At 45.1% G+C, this 20,773-nt stretch overlaps 1 protein-coding gene across 2 annotated transcripts in view; it reads right to left on the bottom strand.

Moving 5' to 3' along the window:
* The window catches only part of LOC149343365 (ATP-binding cassette sub-family A member 17-like), a 135,859-nt gene extending 116,573 nt beyond the window's left edge, over positions 1-19,286 (bottom strand). For both annotated transcript variants that reach the window (XM_089545875.1, XM_089545877.1), the window contains exons 1-2: positions 19,037-19,286; positions 14,883-14,936 (exon numbers count right to left, since the gene is read on the bottom strand). In XM_089545875.1, coding sequence (XP_089402001.1) covers positions 14,883-14,927 — 45 coding nt within the window. In that variant the 5' untranslated portion in view covers positions 14,928-14,936; positions 19,037-19,286. The remainder of the gene's footprint in view (positions 1-14,882; positions 14,937-19,036) is intronic.
* Between the last annotated feature and the right edge of the window lie 1,487 nt (positions 19,287-20,773).

The raw sequence follows: 20,773 nt of genomic DNA, 5'->3' as shown, positions 1-20,773 counted from the left end.
ATGATCGAACTTTTCTAAGGATGCGCCTTGCTCTGGCACAGTCAGAAATCGACGAATTGTTTTTTTTTTCATTAATCTCAACGCAACGCCTTTGACTTTGAGTTTGTCCCGAAGATTTCGCACTTTTTCTTCTAACCGTCTTCATTCTTCATCTGTTAACCTCTTACACGTTAGAACATGTCAAAAGAGCAGTGTGATCTGTGCACTCAGCCACTATTAACATTGGGCTGCCAAAGGGGCCTTTATGGATAGGCAGCTGACTCCAAGAGATGGATAAGTAAAGTGGGCAGTGGTCGGCAAAGTTGAAATTGCGTGATGCTTCCGTAAGGTTCTATATATGTGTAAGGCTGCAGCAAGGAAATGAAAAAGCATCATTGCATTTCACTAGTATTTTATGCGCCGAAAACGTAGCAAGCCTGTCTGCATATTACGATGTTTATAAAAGCGTTTTATTTCAACATGTAAAAGCACTTGTCACAGGCCTATGTACCGCGCAAGTCAAATGCTGCCAGCACTATTGTTTTTTAAGGAGAGATGGGCCTTGGCGGACCAGTGGCTGCGGTATCGCGGCCCTCAGTGCATATTACGACGATGAACAACCCGCAGAAGCAATAGGGAATCGAGGCCACGGTTGTCTGGCAGAGGCCATTAATAATTGATGCAATCTCCCCTTCCGCTGGTACAAAACATGTCCGCTCGAAGCTTGTTCTCGTTGTTACAGGATTTCCTATTTCCTTGCGAAAACAATCTCTGGCGGCTGCAACCTGGTCTATGTTTATTTAATGTCCACGCTATGGACGCTCCGGTGACATAGAAATTGGTGTCCGCCCGGGCAGCAATACATATCGAGGTCACCATATATAAAGATAGCAAACTTCTAAGGGCTACGACAGCATGCCTTTGACAAATATAAGATACCCTGTCCTCGATCCAAATATAAGGTATAGGCAATGCACTGCGGCAATATTTCTCTCTTTCCTACGCTATTAAAAAACAGACCGCAACTCTCACCCTTACTGGACTCCTGTTATGTTAACAAATGTGTTCATTGCTTCTTTTTTTCAATTATACATGAATTATAAAAAAATATTGCTGAACTATTGCACTTTTCGCATAGTAAAGATACAATGCAATGCAAAAAAGCTTTGTCTAATGGATCCATGCGGAATTGCTTATCTATTCTTATTCTGGTGCCCGTTTAAAACCTCCGTCGCCATAATGCACCGGTGTCCTCGCCATTGCCGCCACGTGCACACAATAGTGTTTTTCCATGTCAATTCTAAAATCAATAAACCAAATGTACAAACCATATTAAAAGAAAGCACTCAAGTAATCACGCACCTCTATGACCAGGATGCCTTGCACATGACGACAGCCGACAGTGACCGAAACCAAAGAGCATAGGGGAAGTGTTCTCTTTCTAAATTTCTGGTTTCATTAATAGAGTTAACATTTTAAAGATACTTGATTGGAATGCAGAAGAACAAGAACCGTATACTGCCGGTGGCATCCAAACCCACGGCCTCCGAATTTCGTATCTGGTGCTGTACCAACTGAGCTACGACGACGGCTGTCCAATCTTCTGCTAAACAAAAACAAAACAGATAAATGCGGAGAGTGTCAGCTATAAGTGCCAGCGCACTAAAAATGAACCGCACTGTCTGACTTCTTTGCTGCGGGCCGTTATCCCCAGCCGATTCCTATAGACGCTCCCGTAGCTATGACTTCGGAGTGAGGAGACCTCTACCTCTCACGGGACGCTTCGCACCGCATTCAAGACGGCCATCCGCCAACACCTCAATACTTCCACAGGCAAACTACTCTAGCTGATTCCTCAGAATATTGTTGGGGAGCATTGTGGAGGCTCACAGACAGGCTCATTATATTCGGTTAACGCAGACTACCCCCGGACGCCACATCCTCAACACTCTCGGCATTCACCTCCCAGCTAATGACCACGCAGGCCTCTCCATCCCACGCCCTATCCACTCCAACCTCGTCGTCACACCTTTCTCTGATACACCCATCCGCAGCACCACGAGCCCTTCCGCCGAGCCAGGGCAAAGGCGCTCCACGAATATTACGCCTCCGAGACGTATGCCGTGTAGGTGGCATGCCATATCGTTCAATCTATTGTTGCTTTCACCTTCCCTTTGGTTACCTCCTCAGAAGTGGCTGAGGAGGCAACCATTTCTCTTGGGATTGCCCACATGGAATCGCCCAATATTCTCACAGATTCTAAGACTGTACTACTAAACTTCACTCGCGGGCAAGTTCGTATTCCTGCTATTGGCATACTGATCTCGTCCGGTGCCACCCATCATCATCATCATCATCATCATCATCAGCCTGACTACGCCCACTGCAGAGCAAAGGCCTCTCTCATGTCTCTCAAATTAAACCTATTCATTGCTTCCTCTCCACCCGGCAAACCTTTTAATCTCGTCCGCCCCCCTAACTTTCTGCCGCCCCATGTTACGTTAGCCTTCTCTTGGAATCCACTCAGTTGCCCTTAAAGACCAGAGGTTATCTTGCCTTCGCATTACCTGCCCTGCCCAAGCCCAAATCTTTCTTATCATTTCGACTAGCGTGTCATTAACCCGCGTTTGCCCCCCCCCCCCCCTCTACCCGCTTCTGGTCTTTGAACGTTACATCTAGCACTTTTCTATCCGTAGCTTGCTGCGTTGCCTTTAACTTAAGCTGAACCCTTTTCGTTCACCTTCACGTTTCTGCCCAACAGACGAGTAGCGGTAACGTACCAATATAGTTGCGAAACGTTCTCGCAGTCTTCACTGAGTTAACAAGTTAACATTGTAGTTCTAAGTATAAAATACTTCGGCGTAACGTAATGGTGAAACAGCCTACCGGCACTCTTATAAATAAACCTCTGCTTAAATAATCATATACTGTTGTGACGGGTTGCTCCACAGTCTTTCCTGTCCACTGTTACTTATTTATTTGTTCCGCAATTGTCCGCGTATACTTATAATATTGGTGAGCTTGGCACATGATGGCCTTAGCCGCCTATGTGCCACAAAACCCAACACAACGCAACACACTTATACGATTGGCGATCCGAGTAACCTTTCAGTCTAAAATTAAAGCAATGTTGATTCATCGTTTTTTTTTCACTATGTCTCGTTGCACTGTTTTACTATAGTTGTGTAATTATCAATTTCGCACATCACAAATCAATTGTAACGATGGTCACTGGGAAGGGTTATTTGAAGAGTTGAACTTGATATTTCATGCCATATGATACAACCGCAAGGAATGTTTAGTAGTGAAGGAATATTGCTTACGTAACTTCAACTAATGCGTAATACCTATATAGAGGCCCGAGAACACATCCTTGTGCGGGATCGGATGCTACGCTTGTAAACCCATAGACTTTTTGTGTTCTACACAAGTTGCAGTTAAAACCTTTATGCTCCTTATAGTTTGGCTGGAATAAGCCTCGTTTCTACTTGTTTAAGTGCAGCTTCTGCAGCGTCTGTCTTGCCTAGGTGTTTTTCATACAACGCGTTGGAATCTCTCATCACCGCATGTAACCACTGACCTTGACCCTTTCTAGTATTGAAGTGCTCATACGCTCACGCAGTGCCAGCTAATCAGTGCACCTTTTAGAAATTTTAGATGGTTTTTTACTGCTCGGTTATTTTTTATTCTTTCATTTTTGATTCATCTTACGCTTAATTCTTCTCTTTACTTTTGTTTCTTATGTTCATTTCTTCCTCCTTGTTATTTGTACATATAGTTTTACAGATTGCAGCGCATTTCAACTTTTTGTGGCCCCACTACCAGTGACCCTCCTGTCATTCGATGCACTTGTTATAAGGCCTTTGGCTATAATCTGAAAAATAAATACGTACAAACTCCTGTTCACAGCGAATGTGGGTAGTAACCTAAATTCTTAAATTGTGGATGCGGATGATCCGAAGATCCTGCTACAACTTTCATAGTAACACCATACTTGTGTGTTTCGATTCTGCAGAGTACTGTTGCAGGCAAGCCGAAAGGCGCGCACTTCGTAAGGAAAATATGTCTCTCTTTCACGGGCGCGCACACACACACGCACGCACACACGCACACGCACGCACACACACAGATAGCGCCCGTCACTTTGAGGCGCGGTGTAACTTTCTCGGACGGCAATCTTCCCGCAAATTATCGTGGTTGGCTAACGTCGAATTCAATAAGTAAGGAAGAAAGATCGATACCTTGCCCTCAATAATGCAGGAGGTAGCATGCGAAAAGTGCATAGTGCCTCGAGGCCGGACTTCATGCGGGCTTATGCACCAGGAACATCACTGACAGCAGCGGAAACTATGCTTTTTATCTTGCTCTTCCTGAGTAGGATACAGAAGCAACGAGTGAAAACTTTGTGCCAAAGCAGTAACTTCTTGTTTAGCTTTTTGTGAAGTGTGGGAAACATTGTGGCGCGAATCCTTTACTGGGCAAAGGTGCGTTCTCTCAAGGTTTGCTTACGCTGCACATAAATACATCCGACAGCAGAAGATTGGACAGCCGCCGTCCTAGCTGTGTTGGTGGAGCACCGGGCGCGGAATTCGGAAATTAGGAAGTCATTGTTCGTATCTCACCGGTGGCATGTGTTTTTTTCTGCTTTTAATAATGTCCCATTGAGGAAAGCTACAAAATAAGTGAAAAAAAGACATACCCTAAGCTCCTTGGTTTCTGTGACTGTTGGCTTCTGTCATTTGATAGGGTTTGTATGTGATGCACTGATGAATAAGAAGATGTCTTACGATCCCGTTATTGATTCTTCATTACAGTTCTTTCTTAACCTGATGAATCCAAAGAAAGGATAGAGGGAACGAACAAAGATAAGAAAGAGAGTAAGGCTAACCAGGTGTTTGGTACGGGCCTGGCTGTTTGCTATTCGCACGTTATGCTATGATATGCGTTAGGCGTTTGCTGTGCGTAGTAGGTCTCATTAATAAGCCAAGCTAATGAATCTGTATAGCCCTCAAATAAATGAGGTATGCACGAGAGAATAATATGTCCTTGGAGTAAACAGTGATCGCTGTATAACATTACGGAGGCTTAATTCAAAGCTGTTCTTAGAATCTATATGTCGAGTATTCTGTACCTTCTTAAGCTGGGATTTCTCGATACCGATGCACTTACTTTGCCTTGAAATAAAGCATGACTGAAATACAAAACAAACAATGATTTCTGCATTGGTAAAGAACAGAAACTGCAAACGGAGTCATGGCAGTATCGACGCCAATATGTACTTACAACCTCCTAAGCGCTCATTTACGTAAGTCCAGATGTTCGTTCTCAGAGTAATTCTTTAGCGCGAAGTCTTGCGCCCTTAGCATAAAAAGGCATCAGGGTAAGATACATAAATTGCATCCTTGCACAAAAGCGCCTCATGATTTCCCACCGGGCCAATGCAGGTCAGTACCGATGAAACTTATAGCCACCAGAAAAAGCTTCATTCGACATTGAAAGGCTCACATATAATGTAGAAGTGCGAGGTACACTGTAATTTAGTTACAAGATTCGAGCAGATGACGTGCAGCAGGATTACAGCATAGATGTGCGGCAAGATGGCAGCATGTCTCCAAACCAATGAAAACTGAAACTTAAGTTCAAAATGATTATCGCCAAGTTAGTGCGCATTTTCTGGGACCCATCATATACCCTATGTTAGAAATGTTAACGTTAATGTTTTCCGCCTTTTTATTACTTAATGAATGGCCCTGTGGGGTGGCTCAATGGTTATGGTGCCCAGCTGCTGACCCGAAAGACGCGGGTTCGATCCCGGCGGTGGTGGTCGAATTTCTATGGAGACAAAATTCTGGAGAGCCGTGTTCTGTGCGAGTGCACGTTAAAGAACCCCAGGTGGTCGAAATTTATGGAGCCCTTCATTAAGGCGTCTATCATAGCCTGAGTCGCTTTGGGACGTTAAACTCTATAAACCAAATCAAAACTGATGAATGCACCACGGTCCTTTCTGTCTTTTCGTCCGACAGGCGGTTATCTCAAACACTCTTAAAGCAAACGCCTCAGCTCCTACGGATACAGAGTGAATGCTGTAAGCAAGGTTATTCTAGTGCAGCTACCACAACCAGAGCCGCCGTACAGGGTCAGTGCTGTCATAGTTACTCGGTTGTTTTGGGGGTAACTTGTGTGCTACTAGCCGTGGATATTGAATGCAGAAGTGAGGTAAAAATAATTGTTACAGCTAAGCTTAGCGGCTTATATCATTAATCAGTGAGAGCTGATTAGCGTTAGCGGCCGAGTGGTGTAAAGTGGCAGAAGGCACCAGGAAGTGGCAGACGGCACGGTTTCCACAGCGAGTTTGGAAACACAGGCAGCTGCTTTACTCTCCTTTTCCCATCCCTTCTTCTGGGAAAAGTGCTCACAGCAACGGAGCAACGCAGTCCGCAAAGCCGCAAGCGTCCAGCATGGCGCGTTTGTTCGAGCGATGAATAAGGGGGCACACTCTATGAATTCGGTTCTCCCGCTGCAACAGACTGTCGTCCCTCTCAAACCCACAACATCCCGGAGGCAGCGAGACAGAATGCACTGGCCGAAACGCTTTCGCGGCCACAGGGGGAGGGAGTAGGGGTTGTTTCGAGGGCACGCGTGGTGCGAAGACCCCAGGGGGTGGACCGCTGGCCCAGCGGAAGCAGTAATGATTGGTTATCAGGAAATAAAAGGCGTGATAATTGTCTCAGTTCTCGGTGGCCACCTCGATCGCGCCGTGGCGGAAAGAAGTTAGGAACAACTTGCCTCGTCGGCCTTTTGAAGACAGCTGAGAAGGTGGCACACTGAGCGTTCTACCCCTTCTGGGTGGGACTGTGTTCACAGGCTTCACTGATTGTCATCTATGGAGACTTCATAAATGATAACAGATTCAGCTCAAGCTGTAAAAAAAATTCCTAGTTGTTGCTTATATCTGCTGTCTGTTGATTATGAGAACTTTGTTTCGCTGATAAATGCCCCTTTTATCATTTGCAGCGTATACACTAGCATGAAAACAGTGCTTTTCAAGAAAAAAATACACGCCAAATCCATCCGCTGCCGATTTTTGTAAAAACAAAAAACTGGAAAGTTCATGGCTTAAAAATAAATTACAAGAAACCCACGCAGGCCAGAGTTAGCCGCAGACACGGGGCAAGATATGTAGGTAAGGACAGAAAACGGAAAATGCGCTTGATTCCCGTGGTCAGATGGAATACCAATGATGCCCATTCAGCCGGGCTGGTGATCACAGCTTCATCAATTACACGAAAGATGAAATTTCAACGGTCGAAACAAAAGTATCTATGAACTGTAATTTGGCCATATGAACCCGATGCGGTCGCCGGCGCTTGTTTCTTGGCATTTCATATTGCGGCTAACATTCTGCGTAACCACGCCATACCAGCGCGGTAGGCTTTATCTTTGTAGCCAAGGGGTCCAGCCATCCGCATCAAGGCAGACGAAGGCGGGAAACGTTCCTCGTACGGTGAACCACGAGCTCAACCACACCAAACAAGTCAGCTATTGCTGCGATTTCCCACAAGCACAAGCGGCAATAAACCTTGCCTGATATTTCGTAGAGCTGTGTGGTTCAATCCCAGTACCTCTGAGATCGATACACCGTGATATTATTGGCAAAATACTGTGCGCACAGTGACGGTCGTAAAGGGGCGGCGACGCATTGTTGAACGCAGCCTGCCGGGAGCGTTTTTCGCAGGCGACAACGCGTAGCGCGGGTGTGCTGCCGAACTTGCATTATGAGGGTGGTTTATCCCACCCGCTTCTGGTGCCTGTCATGTTGCAAGTTTGGCATCACGGCCTTGTGCGTATCATGTCCAGTGCGATTTTCGCGTGAGATTAAATCTCCATCTGAACCAGGCTTCCATCAAGGCGCCGGCTCTTAACAGTGATGCGGGCTGATATTACGCGCGAAATCTCACCGCTTAGCGAAGATCATCTTGTGATGCTAGAGCAATTAGAAGTCCATCTGCCTGCGGCGCGGGCCACTGTTCCTCACATATCTTCCCCCGTGGCCGCAAGCCGCATATTGTTGAAACAAAACGGAGTACTTTTTTTTGACGAATTGGCTGAAGATAACCTCAAAAAGTGCAATTAAATTCGGCTGCATATCGGCAGTGGGGTCGACGCTAATGTGACTGATAAGTCCACTGTCGTAATACTTTTGTTTGCTCTACTCAACGTCATTTAACGCTTCTTTGTTTTCCTATCAAGTTTTCCTACTCGCGGAGTCAGTTGTGTATGTACGTGTTTCCCAATAATTTTTATTTTTTCAAAAAAAGGGGGCATATTTCAGCGCTGCCTCATCCACCTTTGTCTACTGCCTTGAACATTTTGAGTCATAAGAAAGTGAACAAGAATATCCATTGCCTCTGAGTTCGAGCACAGAATAGATCAAGCAAACGTCATGATGCAGTGTTTCGCCACATACACGTACACTCTTTGTCGAAAGTTTAGAGCCCAGGGGGTTCACTTTTAAGCTTTATATTGGGACTTCAAAAGCATTCGTGGAATTTCTATTTATTGCAGGAGGCAGTACCAGAAATCTTCTCGCGTTCAGGAAATTTGAAGCGCTAGAGAGTCGTTAAGAACGACACAGTGTGGCTCAAAAGAAAACCCCCTGGGCTCCAAACTTTTGACAAAGGCTGTACATATTTTATTAAAGCAATCCCGTAACTGACAATAGTGGATCGGAAATGTGGGCACATCCAAATATTGCAAAAAGTGACGTCGCGAATTAATTGAAATTATAGGGCAACTTCACTGTGTTGTTTAGGCCAGGCCTCGTTCACTTCGTCGTTTATCTTTATTTTAATTTCATTAGCCTGAGGTTGCTGTTCACCTCGGAGCTACGAGATCTCAGAGCTCCATGCAGAGCTCTTCTGCCCAAAAACATACACATAAATGCGGCGCATACATAAGCCATTGTTGGCTTAACAGCACCGCTACTACGGACGAAGACACCTAGTGTTGTTAGCAGCAGGTTCCCAGCTGGTGCCAAGAAAGTACGTGTGGCGCGTACAAAGAGTGTCAGCTGACAGGCAGCACCGCTTGATTAGGCCGCGCGTTCCCACAGCAGAAGATCCGCACACCGTACAGCGGAAACATGTGGGCCTGCGAAGAAGTAAACGAAAGTCCCCCCTTTCGTCTGCAGGCACTCATGCCTGCACTGCCGCGTCACGGTGCTCGTTTCTTGCCTCACGCGTCGGTATCAGCCAGTTCACCGCCAACGGCGTTATGACAACCTGCAGTAGCGCGATTAGCCAAGGCGCCATGTTTGTTAGCGAAAAGGGCACGTCATCCTTCAAGTACTAGCACGCAGGTGCGTCGGCGACACTTCAGACGCGAGGACGCATGCGCAAAATGGAAATGGAGTGGACATCACGGGGAGAGGGAGAGAACTCCTGCTTGGAGAGGTGGCCTGCATGTTTTCTTGTTGTGTTTCTTTCTTTAGCTAATACCTGGGTTCGAGGTTGTGTAGTATTATAACTTCATTGTTTATTCAAAGTCGACGGCGGCCTCAGAAACTGATGACCTAACTTCTTTATTTGTGAAACATATAGGAATGCAAGAAAATGATGATGATGTTGGTTTTTATGCCGCAAGGACATCTCTGGCCAAAGAGTGCCATGGCACACGGTATTTATCCTTCTACTCAAGGTGGACCCATTTCCCAAGCATTTCACCTAATTAAGCCGAGCACTAGGCCAGGGGAAAGCTTGTACCCATTGTATCACCAGTGGGTACCCGGCGCCACTGGTAATAGAACCCCGCCCCTCCCGCATGGGAGGCGGGTGCTCAGACCACTAGGCCACCGCAGCGGTAAATGCAAAATCCTGATAGGTCAATCTAGTGAAAAATGTCTGTGCATATCACGTACTTCAAGAATACCTAATAGTAAACCGAGAGATTTGGTAGATAACAAAGGTGGTCGATGGTTAATTCTCTGTATGAGATATGTTCCGTTAAGTTGCAGTTAATGGATTTGTCTCTCATTTTACTTGCGGAGCTTAGTTAGTAGCTGTATATCTCTGTAAATACATTTGTTCGTTTGATTATCTGCACCACCGATCGTATTCTCCATCAACACCGAATCACCACTTTTGGAGAGGCCTACGCCCTTTCGAAGAAAAGAAATGAACCGGCTTTGAAGAAGAATATCAGAGAAAAACTTCACTGCGCGGAAGCTTGACACTTTACGCAGGCCTGAAAGCTGCAATAGCTCGAGATCCAAGCGAATATCCTAACCGTGAAGTTTGTACTGAAAGCCCCTTTGCGGTAACTAGATCAGGCGTATTCCACGCAGGTGGTTCAAATATGTTTACGCCAACAGTCATTCAATTCCATGGTCCCAAGTCTAATACGATTGGTTCCAAACCTACGCATTCTTTCTTCGACGCTTGCTGGATACTATTTTTAGCTCGGTCTCCTCGCCATGTGACATGCATTCCCGCTCCACTTTATGTCCCTGCTGTCTTCCTGCAGGCGCAAGGTCGTCCAAGTCCGTAGGGATGACCACTGCCTTCGTTGACGCGCGAAACTGTTCGAGGCAAATTCCCCGCAAGCTAGAAGTGTCGCCTGTCGTTTACTGCAATGTCAGCGCCCGGAACGCAACAACAGAACCTCGGCGCCAGCTTTGTTTACGCGGCTGCCCTGCCAGATGTCTGGGCGGGCGACACAGATTAAGCTCAGATTAATGGCGTCCATTTGCGCACGGACAACTGAGAGTGAAGCGGACTCCGTTGAGAGATAATCGATTCGTTGAACACATTTGTCGGAAGACCAGCGGTAGCTATCGAAGTTGCCGTCTTAATTGAAGCACTCCATCTCCTTTTAAACAGTTCTTACGCTGATGAAAGAAGAGGTGACATGCATCAGCTGGCGCACATGATTCAGTGCGCAAGCATAAGCTAGCTAAACGTTCGTTTTATAATGTACATGTCCAGTTTAACGCGAAATCTCTCTTGGGATTGAGGAAAAAATAATTTGAGCAGAGCAGTATGTATTGGAACCAGATCCGCAATGTTCTAAAAGGGAAGTGAGACGTTGCTTGGTACTCTATTTGGTAAGCGGCTGCAAGATCTGGCTTGGATATCGCTCCTTACGGCCTTATTTACAACTAGCAAGTGACTGGACTTTGTATTGAGAACAGCGTAGTACTTTTTATTACATGAAGATAGATAACTTCCGATGCGCCACTCGTGGAACAAGATAAACATTTTAAAGATTCATTTTCTGTAACTGCTTGTTAAGGAAGTATTTGCATGTTTATTGATTTGAGAAAATTAATGGGACTACACATGAGTTCATATACACCCACTGGAAAAAAAAATCTGGAGAATAGACGCGACCAAATACATCATTTGCATGCAAGTTGCGTCACGACGAATCTGCTAACACTCCATGCCCTATGATTTATAAGGCACATCAATCCATTAAGCTATCAAGTGTTCAGAAAAACGATTCTGCCAACGTATCTCCCGAAATGATCCAGCGCACAAGTCGCATGCCGGGTTTGGTCGCCCGTCTTAAGACAGTGGAAGCAGACGTTTATTTGAAGTACGCACAACCAGACGCTTCCGTACGATCCAAAATGAGCTAAGGTGGGTCTCCAGTGTATACAGCAGTGAAAGCTTAGAGCAGCAAGGTTCTAAAAAACGGAACCACCCGATTGGGCGGATTTCAGGCCACAACATCATATCCGCGTGCCGTACGCAATGCAGAGTGCTCGCAGCATTTCGTCAAGATGCTACCGTTGGTAAAAACGCACAACTTACTCAAGCGTTTACAGCATGAAACTCACAAGGCATTATAGGAAAGCCTAAGTTGTGGAAGCCTTCAGAAGAAGAAAGAGGCTATGACTTCTAAGGAGTGAACTATTCATGTCTGGAGTCTCTCGCTAGTGCACGCAACTGGCCATTTTTTTTAACATTTTTCTATCGCTGTATCCATCCCTCTTTGATGGATACAGCGATAGATACAGCAATGAAAAGTTTCCGCTCGGTAAAAAGAAAAATATACGTAAGCGTGAAAGGCATGCGTTACTCTTAGGAATTTATGTTGATACGAGTGAGAGTAAAATAAAAACTGTGTGCTTGAGAAACTTTTGTTCGGGTTTCTGCTTCTTTTAAGTTTTTGGAAAAAGTACCCAACAAAATAGAGGGCTGCTTTTGCAACATTAAGATGAAATAATACCCTTGGTAAATGTCGAGCGGTTTTAGGCTGCAGATTTAATTATTTGGAACTGCCACTCTAAAAAAAAATGAGAAAAATAACGCATAATAGAGGTCGAATAGAATGCGGTACGATTAACAGAACGGAAGCATGTTTGGTATATTAGTGTGCAGTGAACAGGTCACTAAGAATGCGAAATATCTTTGAGCTGCATTGAGCATTTCTTTAATTGTCGTTGTCCAAATCAATCAGCACCACCAAAACGCGATCCAAGGCTAGTCTTGGTACTGAGGGCCCAGAGCTGTACCGGTCGCATGATAATCAGTAAAAGTAACCAAGCATGAAATTGTAATATAAAAACACCACTTCGAATTTCGTCAATTTCCATACTCTATAGACCTTCAAATAGAAGTTGAAAGTGTTTGTATTTGTGTAATTTTCAATTTTTAGCGCTTTCTTCCACGCGGCACTGTTCTAGAAAGGCGCAGCGGCAAGGCAAAGTCAGATCAGGCGATCGTGTTGTTGCTTCGTAAATTTCCTTTCTTTTTTTTATGAGAATATTTCAATACTAGATATTACTGACCGCTATTAAACCGGGACATAAAATAGCAACAGAATACTGGCATGGTTTAAGTTACAAAGAATGGAGGCATTGCGTCTTCTGGTACTTTAGTCTGCATCGTATACCTTGGGCGGTTACAACTCTACATGAACGTCTTATGTAGTCAGATACTACGTATGTATACGAGGTTCACAGCAGCAGAGCCGTTTAGAAAGATTTTAGCATGGCTAGTTCACGTAAATGTAGAGACCATGGCGTAGATTTCTTTGAGTGCTCTCTATCCAACTCCACGACGAGTCCCGAAGAGACAGCTCTACTGGAGCCCGTTTTCTTTTGATCACTGTGCTGTATTGTTGAAGGAGAAAAAACGTCGAACAATATATTGTGAGGGAATGTCACAAGTAGAGGGTTGCCGTCTTTAAAAACGCTTTTTTACATCGCAGACCTTGTCGAGATTGCGTAGGAAGTTTATGGCAACATCGAATCAATTGGGCCGAATGACCTTTTATTCAGAAAAGGTCACTGGGCACAAAAAAATGCAAGACAGCAAGTTGTTTAAATGGAATACCGAAGTTTCGAAACATAAACATATATCCTCAAAAAGCTTTGCAGTCACCATAGAGTAAAGTATATTGTGCTAGTGCAAAGCGAACTTGCGAAACATCCCAAAAAATTTACTACTGCTGTATGACTAAATACAAGGACAAATTTGTTTGCTTTATGGAGATAAAAACACGTTGCCGTTTATAACAATTTTTCAGCTCGGTCAATCAATTCGTACTGTGCCTGAAGACCCCGATTTAGCTGTTATATATGGCCGTCTTACGTCGAGCTAGTACAGCACCAATTTATGGAGGTTTTAGCCTTCGCCGAAGTAGACTATCATTCCACTGCCGCCTGGGTAATAACCCCATCCGTCTTTTCAAAACTTTCATCTCTATCAAAGCTTTTACCTAAACTAACTCTGATAATTAATACTGACGTCTAAACCTGGACATTTTTCTAATAATAAAACTTTCAAAGCGTTCAGCCACTTGATAAATGTGTACCTAAGGCTGTTTTCTACATTTCGCGGAGAATATGAGCACTTTACCTGTTTCGAATTATTCTACAACAGTGCAACACACCTAATTTTTTCTAGTGTGTAACAGGAATCTCAGGGAAACAGCCTAAGGACAGCTAGCCAAAATGGCGGTCCGAGCTGCGGCAATCAACCCAACGATCTCGTGGCGTGCGCTGGCGGTGCGGCTGCCATCCCTGCCCATATTCCTCTTCACAAGTGTTAAGAAACAAGTGCCGGCTTCACATGGTATTAAAGTGCGACATGAATGGGACAAGAAATGTTCCTGGAGCATTTGGAAAAAAAAGCCAATTTGGGGCAATTAAAAATTGCATTAGCTGAACGCTACGACTATACTTGAAGGCCGGATACGCCTTAAAGCTAATATTGTCCGCTACGCATGGTCTCTCCTAAAGAGTAACGCAACTTGTGGCAACAAAATCACCAGGTTAAGGTAAAATATTTATTTTGCTACTAAACCTACGACATAAATGTTAGCCCATCGGTGAGGGCTGGGCTACAATACGCTCCCACTAGCAGAACGCTGTGCTGACGACTGCAGCCAGTGAGAAAAGGCACACGCGTCACAAAGCAGGAAAATAAATGGCAACTTGAACGGATTATGGCGCTAATATTAGCTGAACACAGTATAATAACTCAATGCAAGGCGCCTGATGTCCTGAGGACAAGTTCTGATTATGTCTTCATCTCATTGGTTACCACGGGCTCATCATCACATCACCACCGGAAGGACTTTGCCCAAAGGTTCAGGAATATCTCGGCGGTTGGCCAACGATGCTGTGAGATCAACCACCCACCAGCAGTGCTCGCGCCATGGTGCTCTTGTAAGCCTCTTACTCTGCCCACAGTCCCGCTTACAGCATGCAGTCGCTGACGCCGAGGATGTCAGCGTAGAGTAACGGTGAGCGGCTGGGTTTGTTGCCGGTTTCATGAATTGTATTTAATGGTAAATGATAATCCTAGGATTACTAAACAGTCTTCGCTATAACTTTCGTATTGAAAAATATGTCGTACTAGCGATTGCGTATGGCTAAAATAAAACGTATCTACCTTTGTTGACTGGTGTGCAGTGAACCAGCTTGTGCTGCTGGACATCCAGGCAAGCTGCAGTTCAGACAGGCAAAGGATGAACTATTAATCAGTATAGGTGTTGCCCTACGCTGCTCTATCGATTGCAGTGACCTACCCATCAAGAGAGCGAGAAAAAAATCCCCTTCTCTAGTAATCTCGATTTCGTTCACCAAAACCGGTATTGAACAGAAGTTGAGAAATTTTGTGAAAAGAAAATTTGCCATGAAAACCTTGTTTGCGTTATGCGCTCACTTGAATTCACGTACTGCGTTCTACACACGGCAGGTTAGTTACTTAGGAAGGCTTTGTCGACAAAGGCACGTAAGGGAAAATCTGAATTACCTTTATCGCATCCTTTCAGGCAACTGTGCAGACGGAATCTTTATGCCACATTGGAAAGAAAACAGGGATACATGGAAAAGGAATAAAACAAATGAAGCCCAGGGGGAAACGATACTGCAGATATTCTAGCACGAAAGGATGCAAAACTGTTCCAGGAGAAAAAGGCCGACAAAATCACTACCACCGACTAAGGTAGCTAGACGTGCGCTGCATAAAAAGAACGAGCATCCTATGCTAGGGCAGTCTTACTGAAAGCTGGAGCTGGTCGTTTTCTCAGCGGAGAAGCAGCATTGCCGTCTTTTCGAAGCGGGAGCCCTATTATTGTCTGCAGAAGATAGCCGCGGTCCTTTCTGACGAAACGCTGCCAGATTTTACCGAGTTTAGCGTTGCTCAATCTACTTGTCTGGCGTTGGCTGCACGAGCTAACAGCCCAGCTTTTGTACAGAAGAAACAGAATGGTATTGCAATCCTTGCTCTAGGTATTCGGAGTCTCATCAGCCGAATGCATACAGTGGCGCAAGTGAGGAAAAATAAAAAAAAACGTCGATAAAATGGAAAGATATTTTTTTTCTGGCAGTTTTGGGCTGGTCCTGCTGCTAACGCATAGGCATTGCGTGTTTGTATGCAAAGCAAGCAATGCACCATGGCCTTATGTTCGGGGTGTAATGCCAATTTGATCATTTCCACTATGCTGGCCACTCAAAAGGCTTCCACTATCAACTCCCTTTACTTGCAAGAGACGTGTACAAGAGTCCAGTTTGATGGCGATTGATGACCAAGGTCGAAGGTGGCCAGTCTGCCATAGAAATCTTCTAGAAAGCTGGAGAAATCGCGGCAAGCTTCGGTGAACAAAGGCATGCAAGGCATGCAAGGCAAGTTCAAACGTTCCTCAAATGGTTTCAGTGTGATGTATTACAGCCGAAGCACCAGCCAGCAACGCACACCAAATGTTTTGTGAGGAAAGGTGTAACGCACCTAATAGTGTCAGGGATCTTGTTTACATCCTTTTTGTTGTTATTTGAGGCTTATAATTACATCACTAGTGTTTCCAATACCCTTCCCAGGTGATTTTCACGTTTCACTGAGATCTGTACACGTTTGACAAGCGAAGAAGAGTGCCATCAGCTTGACAGATTGAAGTATATGTGCTGAAGTGGATTACTTGCCTTGCGGTTTTGTTACGGATGTAAAGCAAAGCACCTGGCTTTGCCAAAGGAATCTGGCCGCCTGAGGCAGGAATGAGAACGTGTGCCGTAAATGGCGTTATTTCATAGACGCGGGATGACTCCGAAAATTGCAGAATCCTTAGGCCCGCGTTCTCGAACATCTTTATTGTTGTGTTCCTTTTGTTTTTCGGCCTCGTAATTACCTTTACAACGAGAATGTGTAAAGGCAAACAAAACCACTGTAAAGTAGAAAATTGGCGTTTCTTTTACGCAGCTCTGCTTATATTATTGCCTGAATATCTCGGAAATAAAAACGAAAGCTCTTTGCAACCACTATTTGTATTAAAAACAAGTGTTTTTTTTTTCAGGCGACACTAAACAGAAGACGCAATATAGGAGCGTTAACATCATAAGTTGCAAAAGATTTTACTTTTAAGATTCATTTTTACTTCTGGTACAAAGAAATAATTTTCAATTTCAAGCTACCGTATTTTCCGGTGTATAAGACGCGCCATTTTTTCAAAAATCTTGCTGGTGCGTCCTATACAAGGGTGCAGCTTATATGCGAATTTTTCGTTTTTTTTTTGCGAGTTAAGAAATTACTCAGGTTCATGTTCAAGCTTTTTTCGCCGAAAAAAATATCGCTGCCAATAACGCGGTTGTAACACGGTTAATACTTGAATACCGGGACCGCCATGCGCAACATTTTTAGGTGAACTTTATCATGAAACTAAGCAAACAAGGGAAGGGGAATGAGGGGCTCGTTATAAATATGAAAGAAGCCAACAGCCGCAGAAACCAAGGGGCACAGGGGATTTTTTTAATTATTTATTTATTTTGTGGTGTTGATCAATTTAGAATATTACTGAATATGTTATCGCTTAAAGCTAATTGATTAGAAAAACAGAAGAAAAAACAACCACATGCCGCCGGTGGGATCCGAACCCACGACCTCCGAATTACGCGTCCGGTGCTCTACCTCTGAGCTACGGCGACGGCTGTCAGATCTTCTGCTTTCGGGGGTATTTATGTTTACAAGTAACATAACCTTGAGAGTGTTCATCAGCGCCACCCACGTTCATAAGCGGCGGACGTAGAACGTCCTGAGTTACCGCTGATGTGGTGTAGAACGTCATCGAACGGAGAGGGTGGAAGCTGCGTGAGAACCGACGGATGACGACTTCCGGGATCACAAATACATGGCCGTTTTGGAGGCCCCAAGCAAAAGTAATGTGAAATGCCAAAAGATGGCGACAATCGCGCTTCTCGCCATTTTCTAGATAAGCCGGCTTTCTTTTTTGTTCACCTTTTGCAACTGTGTTTGCTCCGTGTACGTAGTACGTACGTAGTGCGAAGAGAATGTTTCAGCTGCTTTGCCTCCCGAAATGGGCGAACTTTCTGATAGCGCATCCGAAGATGAAGGCTTCAAAGTTTTAATTTTAAAAAAATGTTGTTATGGACATAAGGCGAGTCTTTCGTTTTTATTTCTTTTTTGCTAAAACATGGGCGGGTATGGCGCGAGTGTCGACTTTTTCGATCACTCTCACAGGTAGGGTGCATTTCGCGATGGTGGCGCAAGCGTGTTTAATTAAGCCTCACTAGCTTAACTGGGTAAACTGGGGTGCGTCTTGTACACGGGTGCGTCTTATATACCAAACTTTTCAATGACAGCCTGCCTATATGGGGGGTGCGTCCTATACAAGGGTGCGTCTTATACACCAAAAAATACGGTATGTTGATAAATGTATCTTTTTAATCCATTTATTTTCCTATAATAGAATATTCTCTGCGACCTCTCTGAGATTAATAGCGCGAAACAGTTTAGTTACACAGTAGTCGGCGTAATACATGTTATTTAGAGCTGCTGCGTACAGTAGGGGTTAAAAAAAAAACAGGTCCTGTAAAGAACAGCATGCTTCCAGCGAAGAACATAAAAAAATCTGAGCAAAACGCAATGAATCTTTACAACTTTTCCAAACAGTTCTACCTCGAGCCTTAGCCAGGAGCAAAACAGTTGTGAATTATTTAGCGTGGAAAAAATCTCATTCTTATCACCAACAGCAGTGAAATACGTCAAAAATAAAGTAAAAATACTTAACAGATGTTTCCGCAATGCTAAATCGTGCCAGAAAAACAATTCTATTGGTAGTAAAACACACCGAAACCTATTTACAAGAAAAGAAAGTTTTGTGGCGGCAGTGACGGCGGAGTCATAGGTTGATAAAATACGCAAAACAAAAGGACTGTTTTTTTTCATTGAAACCAAAACAGGCCCTACAACATTACTTCTAAAAAGGTTTCTGTTCTTTGTTCTCCTGAAGAGGATGAAAATGCGTCTCACTAACCGCCATTGCTGTGAAACTCCTGCCATAAGTCCCGATTTCTCGACCAGAGCTGTTTTTCACACGCATACCATGAACCTGCCTATACACACGCCCGGGGATTCTCATAAACTTCTGCTCATACAGCTGCAGAGCAGGTGCTACAATGGTCTACCATACAGAGGGAGGTAGACGAGCCGGTAATGTGATTTGAGAAGCTGTGCGTAGTCTCCTGTAACCTAGACGGCTCCAAGCAATTCATTGTATTATGAAATTATCACCCTTCATTCGCAACCTCACTCGCCTTTTAAGCATGAAATGCTTTTAGCTCCCGTTGTCGGCAGTGTGGTGACGTCACGCCGAGACCGAGGTCCACTCATCCGGGCACTGAATTCCAGTTATCCGGGCACTGAAATCCACTCATCCGGGCACTGAATTCCAGTCATCCGGGCTCTGAAACGAGAACATCCGGGCACCGTACGAGACTTAACGAGATTTAACGACTCTCTCTAAGCCCTCCTACGCGACCGGCATGCAAGCGCCGGTTGGTCTCCAAACGAGACAAAAAATAACTGCTGCCAGTGCCTTCTCAGTGTTTATCAAGATATCAGTGGAGCTGTGGGTTTGATAATGCACGGAATTATAATTTCCGATTTCTAATAACGCGTGCAAAAAGCACATAAATGCCACGTTACACTTCGTTGTCATACGTGATCCGGGAGAGAAGCGCTGCGTTCAAAGGGCAAGGCATCGCGCCGAACGGGTGGTGGCGTTCCTCCCTTCCATTACGGCGCGGTTCGGGTGTCCACCGAGATGGCAGAGAATTACTGCGCCATTTCCTTTCCTCAAAAAACCGTGCGTTCAAATGGCAAGGCATCGCGCTGAACGGGTGGTGGCGTTCCTCCCTTCCTGTACGGTGCGGTTCGGGTGTCCACCGAGATGACATTAGGCCCGTAAACATTTCATGCTTACTCTACTCTCGGTTACGGGAGAGGCAGAGAATTTTTTTCCTTTTCCCCCCTGCCGCCGCGGTGGCTCAGCGGTTATGGTGCTCGGCTGCTGACCCAAAAGACGCGGGTTCGATCCCGGCCGCGGCGGCTAGAATTTCTTTGGAGGAGAAATTCTAGAGGCCCGTGTACTGTGCGATGTCAGTGCACGTTAAAGAACCCCAGGCGGTCGAAATTTCCGGAGCCCTTCACTACGGCGTCTCTCATAGCCTCAGTCGCTTTGGGACGTTAAAACCCCATAAACCAAACCAAACCAAACCAATCCTTTTCCCCCTTCCCAAGTGTGGAGTAGCAGGTCAGGGTCCCCTTACCGCCGGCCGACCTCTCAAACATTTCATTTCATTAAATTACTTTCTATCTCTCTCTCTCTCTCTCAAGAAACTAGCACCGCGAAAACAGTACACCGTCTGCACAGCTCTCTGAGAAACCGATAGACAGAATAATGTTAGTGCATGTAGGTTAACTAGGCAATGGCCCTTTAGCTACCCTAAATATGGAGAGGAGAGTGATGCGAGCGAGAGAGAATGATAAGAGGAATGGAAAATCAGGGTACGGTATGGAGCGTGTCCGTGGGTACCGTTACTCCTGGAGAACACAGAACACATAGATAGACTCTATAGTTGGCTGCTCAGGCCTGTTTCTTTTAAGGACTTGAAACGCATCTTGATGGCGTTCTGTGCAGAGGAAGGTTGGAGCTAAGGCTTCGGCATATGGTCTTCCGTTAAGGGGCGAGAATTGAATCTGCGGAGCCCTGCATGCATGGCACTCGTTCGCAATCAAACCGAGGGCAGTCAAAAAGTAGGAACGCAACTTCCTTTTTATACCAGCGCTGCTGGCATACTGGAGAGTCTGCCATTTCGACGCCGTGGGAGTAACCATTGGAAACACCACTCACAGCGGCATTTGCATGCAGCGGTGCAGACCGGGAGGTAGGTTTCGAATTCTTCTATGCGGAGCCGTTTAACCGTGTATATTATCCAATCGCTTCAAAGGCCTCCACAAGTGATTGCATATGCACAACAAAGACCGCTCCG

This window comes from Amblyomma mixtum, chromosome 5 (genome assembly GCF_055824585.1).
Source record: "Amblyomma mixtum isolate Tamu chromosome 5, ASM5582458v1, whole genome shotgun sequence".
Taxonomy (NCBI): domain Eukaryota; kingdom Metazoa; phylum Arthropoda; class Arachnida; order Ixodida; family Ixodidae; genus Amblyomma; species Amblyomma mixtum.
Note: the sequence above shows the minus strand (reverse complement) of the source record. Positions and strands in the feature narration are given on the sequence as shown.